Here is a 12,437-nt window from a genome sequence, read left to right as displayed (position 1 = left end):
ATTTCGCCTGTTAAGCGTTTCCAGCATTGTGGATCGTCATCAACTCAATGCAGTGCCATGGCACAGATAGAAACAATTACACTCTTGACACACTGATCATATAATAAGAACTTTTCTCATGTACGATGGTGATTGGGCTTGGATTTCAATGAAAGGCTTTATGACTTTTTGCAAATGAGGGGAAACGAGCAAATCTGACATCAATCAACATTCTGAAAGAAGAATCGTGAAGCTTCCTTCATTTGACTGGTGAAATTTATATAGACTTCGAGACATTTTGGAGGTTTCGACTTCTTTCAGAAGTATGGAGAACTTTATGGGTTTGAAAAGACCGACAGCATGTTCAACAGGTTTATCATTTGGAGTCAAACAGGTTTACATAAGAACAATCACAATAGAGTGAAACCTCATGAAAAAGAGCTTGTTATTCGACTTATATACTCGGATATCCCAAACTTGTAAAACACACTTGACAAAGCTAAATTTGAGAACACCAGCAATGGACCAGCACAAACCAACCTAGACCAGCATAGAAATGTATACTATTCCAAGTGACAGAAGATTTCTCACGAAACCACTCAAGAACATGTTCAAGTCACATTTCACACTACAATATACATATATATGGCTTACAAGAAAAATAAAGCCTATTTTAGGACCAGTGATAATGTCTGCATTATTTTCATGACAATTAAATGACAATTTACCCCCCAATTTTAATTAATAATATCTTCTTTTTTTCCATTATGGCATTTAAATAATAATAATAAAAAAATGTTTTTATACATCATGGTAATATTTTTTTGTATTGCCTTTAATCTACGTTGATTTCAATAAATACGGTATATCTTAACAGCATATACCTGTTTTTGTTTACTTTAACACAGTAAAATTTATATGAATGACTACAGTAATAATAATCAATTATGAAAATTTGTGGGCAAGTGTGTTTGTCACGAAAATAATGTCACAAAAAAACTACAAACTAAAATGTACTGACGCATTACAGAAATGAGAATTTGTGGGCAAATGTGTTTAACTGTCATGAAAATAATGTCACAAAAAACTACAAAATAAAATGTACGGATGCATTACAGTTCTGAGAATTTGTGGGCAAATGTGTTTAATTGTCACGAAAATAATGTCACAAAAAACATCTTGGTTACTGTTGTAACCTCCGTTCCCTGATGGAGGGAACGAGACATTGTGTTGATGTAGTGACACAATGTGACTGATCTTTGAGAAAAGGCCAGTGGGAATTAAGGAGTGGAATTTGCATGCCACTCCCCTGGACATACGGGTATAAAAGGAGCTGGATCGCAACCACTCATTCAGGTTTTGCGCTGAGGAGCCGAGACAGGGTCCCGGCCATTTCAGCGGGTAGTATAGCGTTGTGGTAAGAGGGACACAATGTCTCGTTCCCTCCATCATGGACGTTATAACAGTAACCAAGACATTCCCTATCAGTCACACACTCAACGTTGTGTCGATGTAGTGACACAAGGGGTCCCTATACAAAACGCCACAACCAGCTGAACTGTTACGTGGACTGACAGTGCAGGTGCAGGCAAGCCGTTGCGTGCCTAATAGCAGGTGCATCCGGTCTGTACGTAGCCTCCCCCAATGCCCCAAGAACGTTGCACAGTCCCTCACACCCCGGGGGGACAAGACGTATCTACAAAGGGAACAGGCTGCACCAGCCGCAACCTTTTCTCTCTGAAATTTTTTCAGCTGGGCCATATGTATTTGTGTCAGGGAAGGTGTTCTTTCCCAAGAGGAAAAGATATCGCGGAGACCACATCCTGCCCGAAGGGGAGGTTAACATGTGGAAAATACATCACATGGGCTTACCAGCCGCATGTGGAAGAAGCCCTGTGGTAGGTCCTACCTGGAGGGGAGAAACTCTGCCGAAGGAAGACACGGATTTGCCCTCAGGGAAACTGTACTGTGGAAAATACGTCGGTTACTACAGGTAACCAGCACATGTGGAGCACCTACTCCAGTTCAGGGCATACTAGTACACGTATCTGATCTGGTTATGAATTCCTCCACCGAATTCGCCAGCCGTAGGGCTAAGGAAGAAGAACATCCAGGGTTCACCATCTCGTGAACTCGCATGGGGGAAAAAAGCACACGTCTTCCCCTCAGGGAAGGGAAAGGCACTGTGCGCAAGTGGTACACCCGGCCAGCTGCCCGCACACTTACCTGCTCGTACCTGTCAACACATGGGACGAAACCGGCTCAACCTGGAGATTATAAAATCTCTCAAAGATATTGGGTGTTGCCCAGCCTGCTGCTCTACAGATGTCTGCTAGAGAGGTTTCCCCAAAGCAGACAAAGAGCTGCTCAGAGCGTCTAAAGCTCTGTGTGCGGTCCAAATAGATGCACAAAGCATCAAGGCTAGACACAGCAACAAGGCTGGGTCTGCCTCCTCCCAGGGCAGCGCTTGCAGGCTCACCACCTGATCCCTAAAAGGGGTCATGGGAACCTTGGGCACATAGCCCAGTCGGGATCTCAAACCACGTGAGAGTAGTCTGGACCAAACTCCAGGCAGGTGTCGCTGCCAGAGAACACCTGCAGGTCCCCAACCCTCTTGATGGGCATGAGTGCAGTCAGGAGGGCAGTCTTCAACGAAAGAGCCTTTAGCTCAACTGACTCTAGGGGCTAAAACGGGGCTCGCCGCAGGCCCAGCAGGACCATGGAGGGATCCCACGAGGGAATGAGGTGCGGCCTAGGCGGATTCAACCTCCTAGCACCTCTGAGGAACCTGATGATCAGGTCACGCTTCCCCAGGGACTTACCGTCCACCGCATCGTTGTGCGCCACTATAGCGGCCACATACACCTTCAAGTTGGAGAGGGACAGCCGCCCCTCCAGCCTCTCCTGCTGGAAGGAAAGCACCAACCCGACTGCACATCTCTGGGGGTCTTCACCTCAGGAAGAACACCAATTTGCGAACAAACGCCTCTTCAAGGCATACAACCGCCTCGTAGAGGGAGCCCTGGCCTGAGTAATCGTGTCTACCACCGCCGGTGGTAGGCCACTTAGATCTTCCGTATCCCGTCCAGGAGCCAGACATGCCAGATGGAGGTCCTCCCTCAGGGGAACTCGCCAGGGAGGGGCTGTTGCGAGGAGAGTGAGTTCTGAGAACCAAGACTGGGTGGGCCAGTACGGAGCCACCAGGATGACCTGTTCCTCGTCCTCCCTGACCTTGCACAAGGTCTGTGCAAGCAGGCTCATTGGGGGGAACGCATACTTGCACAGCCCCCGGGACCAGCCATGTGCCAGTGTATCTGTGCCGAGGGGAGCCTCGGCCAGGGAGTACCAGAGCGGGCAGTGGGAGATTCCCGGGAAGCAAACAGGTCTACCTGTGCTTCGCCGAATTAACTCCAGATCAGCTGGACCACCTGGGGGTGGAGTCTCCACTCTCCCGAGCTTCACCTGCCGTGACAGCGCGTCTGCTGTATGGTTGTGGTCACCCGGGATGTGAGTGGTCTGCAACGACTTCAGTCACTGCTGACTCCAGAGGAGGAGATGGCGAGCAAGTTGCGACATGCGCCGCGAGAGTAAACCACCTTGGCGGTTTATATATGCTACCGTCGCTATGTTGTCCATCCAGACCTACAAATGCTTGCCCTGGATCAATGGCCAAAGCCTCCGCAGGGCCAGCAATACCACCAGCAACTTGAGGCAGTTGATATGCCAATGCAGTCGCGGCCCTGTCCAAGAGCCTGCGGCTGCGTGTCCATTGTACACGGCGCCCCAGCCTAACTTGGAGGCATCTGTCGTAACAACGACATGCCTGGACACTTGCTCTAAGGGGACCTCTGCCCACAGAAATGCAAGGTCTGTCCAAGGGCTGAACATGCGGCGGCAGATCGGCGTGATGGCCACGCGATGCGTGCCACAACGCCATGCCCATCTCGGGACTCAAGTCTGAAGCAGTCTCATATGCATCAACCCGAGCGGCGTGACTGCCGCCGAGGACGCCATATGCCTCAGGAGCCTCTGAAACTGTTTTAGTGGGACCACTGTTCTCCACCTAAATGACTTCAGGCAGTTCAGCACTGACAGCACGCGCTCATCCGAGAGGCATGCTATCATAGAGACCGAGTCTAACTCCATCCCGAGAAACCAAGGAGAGCTTGCTCTTTTCCTAGTTGACCCAAAGCCCCAACCGGCTGAGGTGCCTGAGCACCAGGTCCCTGTGCACATACAACAGGTCTCGAGAGTGAGCTAGAATAAGCCAGTCGTCGAGATAATTGAGGATGCGAACGCCCACTTTCCTTAGCGAGGCAAGGGTTGCCTCTGCAACTTTCGTAAAGATGCGAGGCAACAGGGACAGACCAAAGGGGAGGACCTTGTACTGATATGCCCGGCCCTCGAAAGCAAACTGCAGAAAGGGTCTGTGCTGAGGTAAAAACCGAGACATGACAGAATGCGCTTCTGAGTCAGCATCTTGAATAGGAGTCTGTACAGGGACCAGTTCAGCACTCACAGGTCCAATATTGGCCGCAACCAACCGCCTTTCTTTGGCACGATGAAGTAGGGGCTGTAGAACCCCTTCTTCATCTTGGCTGCAGGGACAGGCTCTATCGCGTCCTTCTGTAGAAGCGTTCCCACTCCTCACTGAGGTGAAACGGACGCCGCTGAATGCGGGCGGGCACCGGGCGAACTGATTTGCATAGCCGAGTCTGATCGTCCTGGCCAACCAGCGGAACAGGTTGGAGAGCGCTAGCCATGCATCCAAACTCCAAGCGAGGGGCACCAAGGGGACGATCACGTTTGACGTACCTGCGGGTGGGGCCTCACGGCGGTGAGGTGCAAGAACCACCACGTCGAGGAGCCTCGCATTCCGAGCTTGTGGCTGTGCTGAGGGAAACATCAAAGCACTTACCTTACTTCGCATACCCACCATAGGACCGGTCAGAGAAGGGGGAGGAGGCTGAGCGCCCTCGCGGGTCGTCACGATCGCCTGGCCGTGGGTGTGTGAGTGTCGCGGCCGAGTGCGCAAAGGCGGGGAGCCCGCATTCGTAGTGCCCTGGCCGCGAGTGTTCGATGTATGGCAATCATGACAACGACGGCTGTAAACACCGGGTGTGTGACCCAGTGAGTGACGAACCCACTCTTTTTTGAAAATATTGGTCAAAACAAAAGGGAACAAAAGGATTCTCCCAGCCCTCCACCGGGGGATGGAGTGGTCTGTGTACCAGCTCCGGGGTTCCAGCAGGCATCTTCCTCCCTGGGTCATCCGTCTCTGGAGTGCTTGGAGGCCTTACTGGGGCTCTTAGCGCCAGATCGTGAGACGGGGCGTCAGCTTCCTGCGGGGGGCTCTATGCCGTGGCCGAGAGTTTGGATCGAGTTGCAGCCGCAGGGGGATGCCCTCGGCGGAGAGCAGACGGGGTGTGGGACCTTGAACCGCACCGGGGCACGATGTGTTGAATGGCCTTCGTCTGCTTCTTCACCGCTGGGCAAAGTCCTCAACGGTGTTGCCGAATAGGCTGATCTGGGAGATGGGAGCATCGAGAAAGTGGACCTTGTCGACGTCCTTCATCTCAACCAGATTAAGCCATAGGTGGCGCTCCTGGACCACCAAGGTGGACATCGCCTGCCCGAGAGCCCGCGCCGTGACTCTCGCCCTCCGGGTGTCGAGGTCGGTCGTCGAGCGCAGCTCCTGCCTCACTCCCGGGTCAGGACTACCCACTTGCAGCTCTTTCAATGCCTTGGCCTGGTGTACTTGCAGGAGGGCCATGGCATGCAGGGCTGAGGCGGCCTGTCCAGTGGCACTGTAAGCCTTGGCCACCATAGATGATGTAGACTTACAGGCCCTGGATGGGAGTCTCAGGCGATTCCACCAGGTAAGGTGTTTTGCAGGCATAAGTGCACCGCAACCGCCTTATCCACCTGAGGAATCTCCGTATACCCCCTGGCTGCCCCACCGTCGAGGGTAGTGAGAACGGAGGAACCCAGAAGTCGGGTCTGGGCAGTAAAAGGTGCCCGCCACGACTTCATGAGTTCCTCGTGCACCTCCGGGAACAATGGAACCGGGGTGGGACGCAGCCGTGAGCGGCGCTCCGAACCCAGGAACCAACCATCAAGACGCGAGGCTCAGGGCAGGGTGGAGGGTTCCACTCCAGCTCGACACTCACGGCAGCCCGGGAAAGCATGTCCATCTGCTCCGCGTCGGCCTCAGACTGGGCGACCGCACCCGAAGGTGGGAGCCCAGTCGAGTCCTCAGTGTCCAACTGCGCCAACCCGCTCTCCGATGCTGTGATCGAGAGCTCATCCTGCTCTTGAGCCTCAAATGAGACATTAAACTCTCCCTGAGGCGAGCTGCCTGTCTCATCCCAGAACTCGACTGGGGCAAACGAGCGTACTGGGGAATGGGAGGTCCGTGGGGGATTACCCGGCAGAACCACTCCCATTGGGGTCCCCAGATCGTCCCCAGCGCTAACTGTCTGTGTTTAATTAAACAAAGTGTTTAATTAAAACAACGAAGAAAAAAAAACTACAAAATAAAACGTTCAGATGCATTACAGAAATGAGAATTTGTGGGCAAATGTGTTTAATTGTCATTAAAAAATCTGAATGAGTGGTTGCGAGCCAGCTACTTTTATACCCGTATGTCCGAGGGAGTGGCATACAAATTCCAATCGTCAATTCCCATTGGCCTTTTCTCAAAGATCAGAGGTGTTTTGGGCTCCCAAGATCGACCCCTAGTGTCACTACATCGACACAATGTCGAGTGAGTGACAGATAGGGAACTACAAAATAATATGCATTACAGAAATGAGAATTTGTGGGAAAATATGTTTAACTGTCACAAAAATAATGTCACAAACTACAAAATAAAATGTACAGACGTAATATAGAAACAAGAATTTGTGGGCAAATATGTTTAGTTGTCATTAAAACAACGTCACAGAGTAACAAAAAAACTACAAAATAAAATGTACGGATACATTACAGTTATGATATCTTTTGAGAAAATGTGTTTAATTAAATCACAATGCACAAAATATTAAATGGTCCAAAAAACAGGCCACATTTTCTTTATCCAAAAAATTATTAAATTTTTTCTTTTGATTTTGGGGTGAAATATGACCTGGATATGTTTTGTGAAATTCAGCCGGACACCGACCTGATTTCCAAGTCACCAACCTGTATTTGAAAATGTGATGATTCTCTTGATTATAATTAGCAGCTCCGGTAGTGCTGAGCAAGAGTTTGTACCTTTATAGAGGTTCTTTGGGTTCTGACAGGTGTGTCCACAGCCGTTGGAGCAGCACTTCTTCAGAGCAGAACATTCTGCATCCGCATCACAGCTCTCAACACAGGCTGCTGCAAAACCGCTCGCTCGCTCCGACGCCGGACAGTCGCCTTGTTTCATCGTCTCAACAGAACGAAGAAACTCACAACTCGTCAGACATTCATAGTGCTTCTTTGGAAAGAGATTCTAAAACCAGAAACAACAAAAATGCAACAAACTTTGATGTTGGCATGCAAAAGTCTGACGGGTTTAAATAGTTTTAAAAAACTTGACGTTAGAAGGATCTACAGGCCCAACATTCTGACAGACAGACAAAAACAATGTCAGACAGACTGATAAACTGATATCAGCATAAAGGTCTTGTGTTTTTTTTTTTTTTTTTTTTTACATTTGAATGGTTTGAGAGTTGGAGTTTGAATTCACCAACATTTTGTGGCCTGTTTAAAGCTTTGAACACTCTGTCAATGTAAGTTTATAGGATTTGGGGGATTTTTATCAGCTATTATGGGAAAACCTGGAGTCCGATCAGTTAGAAAAGTCAGGGCAACCCAAATCAGAACAGTCTGAAGGTCTGTGCTAAATTTGGTGAATGTAGCTTGAAAGTTCTAGGAGGAATTACAAATGGAAATTTTAATCTTGGTTTCAGGATTTTGGAAAAACCAAATCTGTAGAATAACAGTATGTTGGCTTTGTTGAGCCATTTTATTTATTTTTTATCTCGTTTTAACCCCTTAAACTCTGCAAATTTAAAAGCTCACCATTCACAAAATTGGTCCAACTGCCCAAATAAAATAAAGACTCCAATTATTCATAAATAATATTGTATATGTTTATAAACGTATGATAAACAGACATTTAAAAAATGTAAACATTTGTAAACATGTAATTCTGGTTCTGTTCACTCTACCTCACTTTGAAAAGTCTCATTTTATTCTACTATATGGCAGAAAGCACTAGAAAAAGATTTGTTTTTCTATCACATTCCATCACAATATACAGATCTAAAATGTAGGTGGCGCTATAACGCATTTTATCCCTCACAGATGTGCTCGTCCATAGACATTCAGTCTAATTTTCAGTTCAAGCACCACCCTCATTATTTCATTGAATATATTGGCCTCTGAGTGGACTACAAGCTCAATCTAGGTGTCATTAGATAGCTGAGCTCCTCCCCTTTTTGATGATATATACAATTGTATCATCAATAGTTGAAAGAATATTTTTATGATGATTTGTTTAGCATGCTTTTCCTTCTGGATGGCATATTTTGTTCTGGACATCTAAGATATAACATTGGATTATTCAGCCAAGCAAGCTCACAGACAAGAAAACAATGGCTAATATTTTAGAGAACTTTTTTAGCTATTTGAGGCTTACAGCAGCAGTTATTGGAGCATAAAAGAGACATTTGTATTTGATGACTTACAAAAATCATATTTCACTTTGTGATTGTTTTGAAAATCTTTCGAACTGTGTATAAAAGCAACACAATTAACTATACAGTCACATTCCTGAGAATGAGAGCTTTCATTTGATATATGACTTGTCCATTTAAGTGCTATGTGAAGGACGTTTATTATTATATAAATATTTCTACCCCATTACCTCTAGGGGGCACTAATGTTTTGAGTCCTTATTTTGTTATTTTAAGTAACATAAATGCAGAAGTGATGGTTATCTCTGAAAAGATCAGATTCTAAGCTTTCAAATGATACCTCATATGCCCGACTTATGTATACGGAGACTTTAACGTTTTAAGCGTAAAATTTTTTCGTGATATAGTGCCCCCTTTGGACCCACCAGCGGGTCAACAGAGTATAAAATGTTTAGTTATTTTACAGGCTTTGACAGTTTTGTGTGGTTAGAGGTTCACATTATTCTTACCGAATAATTTTGTCTTATTTTCTGGTATAAATATCTAAAATTTCATCCTTAAAACAAGAAAGAATGACTTAAGAAACAAAATGGCTAAGGATATTAAATCTTGTTTTTCAGAGAAATCTAATCAAATTTGGTGGGTTTATGATTATAACAAGAAAAAACTATTTGATATTATGCATATTATGAAAACTATTTATAACAAGAAAAATAAACTTGTTTTCTCTTTGAATCAAGTGTTTGTTTGCTTTTTACCCCATTGGCTAGTTATTTTCTTGTTACAAGTATAAATGTTACTACTTCTAACTAGAATTCTTTGAAAACAAGACAAAATATTCTCAAGTAAATATATCTTGTTTTAAGGATATTTAGATATTTTTACAAGAAAACAAGACAAAAATACTCAGTAAGAAAATGTTTTTTTGCCGATTTAGCATTGGACAATGTCTTGTTTACTCAGCTTGTAACTAATTTTAATGGTGCATTGCATTTTGAAGAAAAGTGACATTAAGAAGAGCTAATCGCACTTTACTTCCTGAACAGTTACTCAGAATTTCCCTGAGTGAATTTTCCATCCCTTTAGAGGCTTTTGGGAGACGCTGGTGACGTACCTCACACAAGTCCTGACACTGGTTCTCCTTCAGGTCCCATGATGCCCTGCAAGGTTCCAGACACTAAAAGAAGACCAGAGAAGACGGTGTCAGATCATTACAGATTAGAAACAGACAACACCAATTAATAAATAAGAATAATTAGAGCAGTGGTTCTTAAAGTGAGCTGCAGCTTTAGAATGTGACAAAAGATGTGTTTTGTGACACTACAGGGCTACTCGTTGGAAAATGTAGCTCATTACTGGAAAATATATACTGCTGTAATAAATAACTGAGTTACAGACACACTACAGAAATATAACGGCAAGTAGCAATTGTGGGGCCAAGCACAACAATGGCATGTAAGGAAGTATCACTGGCCATCACTGATTATGACTAAGAAAAGCAGCATAAAAAACAAAGATAGAAGTGCTTAAGTTTTAATAAAATGAATTATAACTTTTGAACAATAGGTGGTGCTGTACCCTCAGGGCATAGTGCTGATGATGCTTACCAAGTTTCGTAATGGTACGCCAATACATTTGTAAAATACAGCATTTCATGACAAAATTATAAAAGGGTGACACTTAAAATGGCAGACATAGACAAATTGGGTATCATCTGACTCGTTCTGCCCCAAGGAATCTAAAGAGACCAGTCTCATGATATTAGCCCAAACTGTGCATAAGTTACAAGCGAAAATAGCCATCTCCACTCCACTAGGTGGCGCTCTGCCAAAAATTTACAGGTACCCTCAAGTCATGATGGCTCTGACATATACCAAGTTTTGTTTCAATATGCCAAAGCGTTGTGAAGATATAGCCTCACGTCCATTTTGCCGTGCTTGCCATCAAATTTGTTGATGTGTTATTCGAGAACAGTTTGGTCTATCAAAAAGATTTTAGCAATATTTTGTCTTCAGTGCCCCTAGATGATACATGCAAAATTTAGTGCAAATCGGACTTAAGGTCTAGGAGGAGTTAGAAAAAGTAGGATTTTTGGAAAATTTTAAATGACGGAAAATGAAACCATGGTATGCATTACACTCGGCATGAGCCAAGGAATCATAAAAACAATAGTTCAAAAGTTATGAACATAAACATAAGTGCAAATTTGACCAGTTGGTGGCGCTAAAGGGTTTGAGTTAGAGACTCCAAATTTGGGGCAGTAACATTTCAAAGTGTCCTCTATCAATGTGCCAAATTTCACAACTTTTTACCATACTGTTCTATGGGCTGCCATAGACTCCCAGTTGGAGTCAGAAGAAGAAGGAAGAAGAATACTAACAGATGCAATAGGGGCTTCCGCACCTTCGGTGCTTGCCCCCTACAAATGTAGTTACGTTACTACTTCAACTACTACTACGTCGCTACTTTTAGTTACTCCCCAACATTGTTCGGACTACAGTTAATTATACAGTTTAGTCATTATACACACAAACTTGACCACAGAATGCCGCACATGATTGCAATCAAGACTTCCAGAGAGCTGTGTAATAATGCACATAAAGCCATTCTGAACACACTTTAAATGTTGCAGATCAACACAAGCACATTCAGAAAGGGTTCATTTGGTTTCACGGTTTGAATTCCATCCACTCCACACAGAGATATCAGGATGTTGACAATCTCTGTCTTCACTCAAACGTCTGGACCTGATCGAATCTGGCACCAGCATGTATGTTTGTTCTTTGTACCAAATCCAGAGCAAAACTGTGTACGCTCCATGAATGATACACCACTGAGAATGTGGAAGAGATTCACTCTTCTACAACACACACAACTGATTTACTTCAGGCTTTTTCTGGGCACAAAATGAAAAGGATGAGCATTTCACACCGAAACAACTGCAGACAAACAACAACAAACATTAAAGGAATAGTTCACCCAAAACGTGAACATTCGGTCATCATTTTCTCATCCTTATGTGGTCCCAAACCCGTAAGGCTTTCAATGTTTCATTGAACACTAGATGTTTTGAAGAATGTTCGAACCACTTTTTCAAACAATGAAAGTGGATGTTGATTTTTACTGTTAAGCTCCAAAAAGGATTAAAAGTATCCTTAAAGTAGTCCATGCGACTTATGCCCTATGTTCCAATTCTTCTTAATAGCTTTTAGTGAGGAACAGACCCAATTTAAGTTGTTCTTTACCCGAAAATCAACTTTCAAATAAAGACAGACCGATATATCGGTTTTACAGATTAATCGGAGCCGACAGTTGCTTTTTGGAACTATCGGTTATATATTTTTGCTTTATTATTATTATTATTCCTACATGTTCCTGTGTGGCCCATGCTGGATGATTTTACAGTTAGAACACATTGGTTTTTCAGTATAACAGCGGCCTCTAGAGGTGAAATAAAAACAATCACTTGGGGATTTGCCGTATCTTAACCCTTTAAGCTCGGATGGGCTCACGAGAAAAAAAAATTGTCAAAGTATTAATAACTACAGTCTTGACCAACACTAAATAGGTTTCGTTTGAAAGTTAAAAGCTCTACTTTACAATACATGTAGACATTTTGACCAAAACTGAACAAGTGCTTTGAAATTTGCAGATAAATCAGAAGCGTTCCGTTTTGATAAATTAAAAAAAAAAAATACTGTACATATTATTGTAATCAGTAAAAACATCAAACTGATCAAATAGTCATGTGTCATATGTTGTTGGAAAGCTCTCAAAGAGTAGAATACAACC

The 12,437-nt window shown here is 44.4% G+C and overlaps 1 protein-coding gene across 1 annotated transcript in view; it reads right to left on the bottom strand.

Moving 5' to 3' along the window:
- The window catches only part of LOC127446983 (anosmin-1-like), a 105,289-nt gene that overhangs the window by 38,466 nt on the left and 54,386 nt on the right, over nt 1-12,437 (bottom strand). Inside the window, exons 3-4 of the mRNA XM_051708399.1 lie at nt 9,760-9,822; nt 7,234-7,456 (exon numbers count right to left, since the gene is read on the bottom strand). Of these exons, the coding sequence (XP_051564359.1) occupies nt 7,234-7,456; nt 9,760-9,822 (286 nt within the window). The remainder of the gene's footprint in view (nt 1-7,233; nt 7,457-9,759; nt 9,823-12,437) is intronic.

This window comes from Myxocyprinus asiaticus, chromosome 10, assembly GCF_019703515.2.
Source record: "Myxocyprinus asiaticus isolate MX2 ecotype Aquarium Trade chromosome 10, UBuf_Myxa_2, whole genome shotgun sequence".
NCBI classification, from domain to species: Eukaryota; Metazoa; Chordata; class Actinopteri; order Cypriniformes; family Catostomidae; genus Myxocyprinus; species Myxocyprinus asiaticus.
The sequence above is the reverse complement of the archived record's forward strand: the minus strand, read 5'-3'. Positions and strand labels throughout refer to the sequence as shown.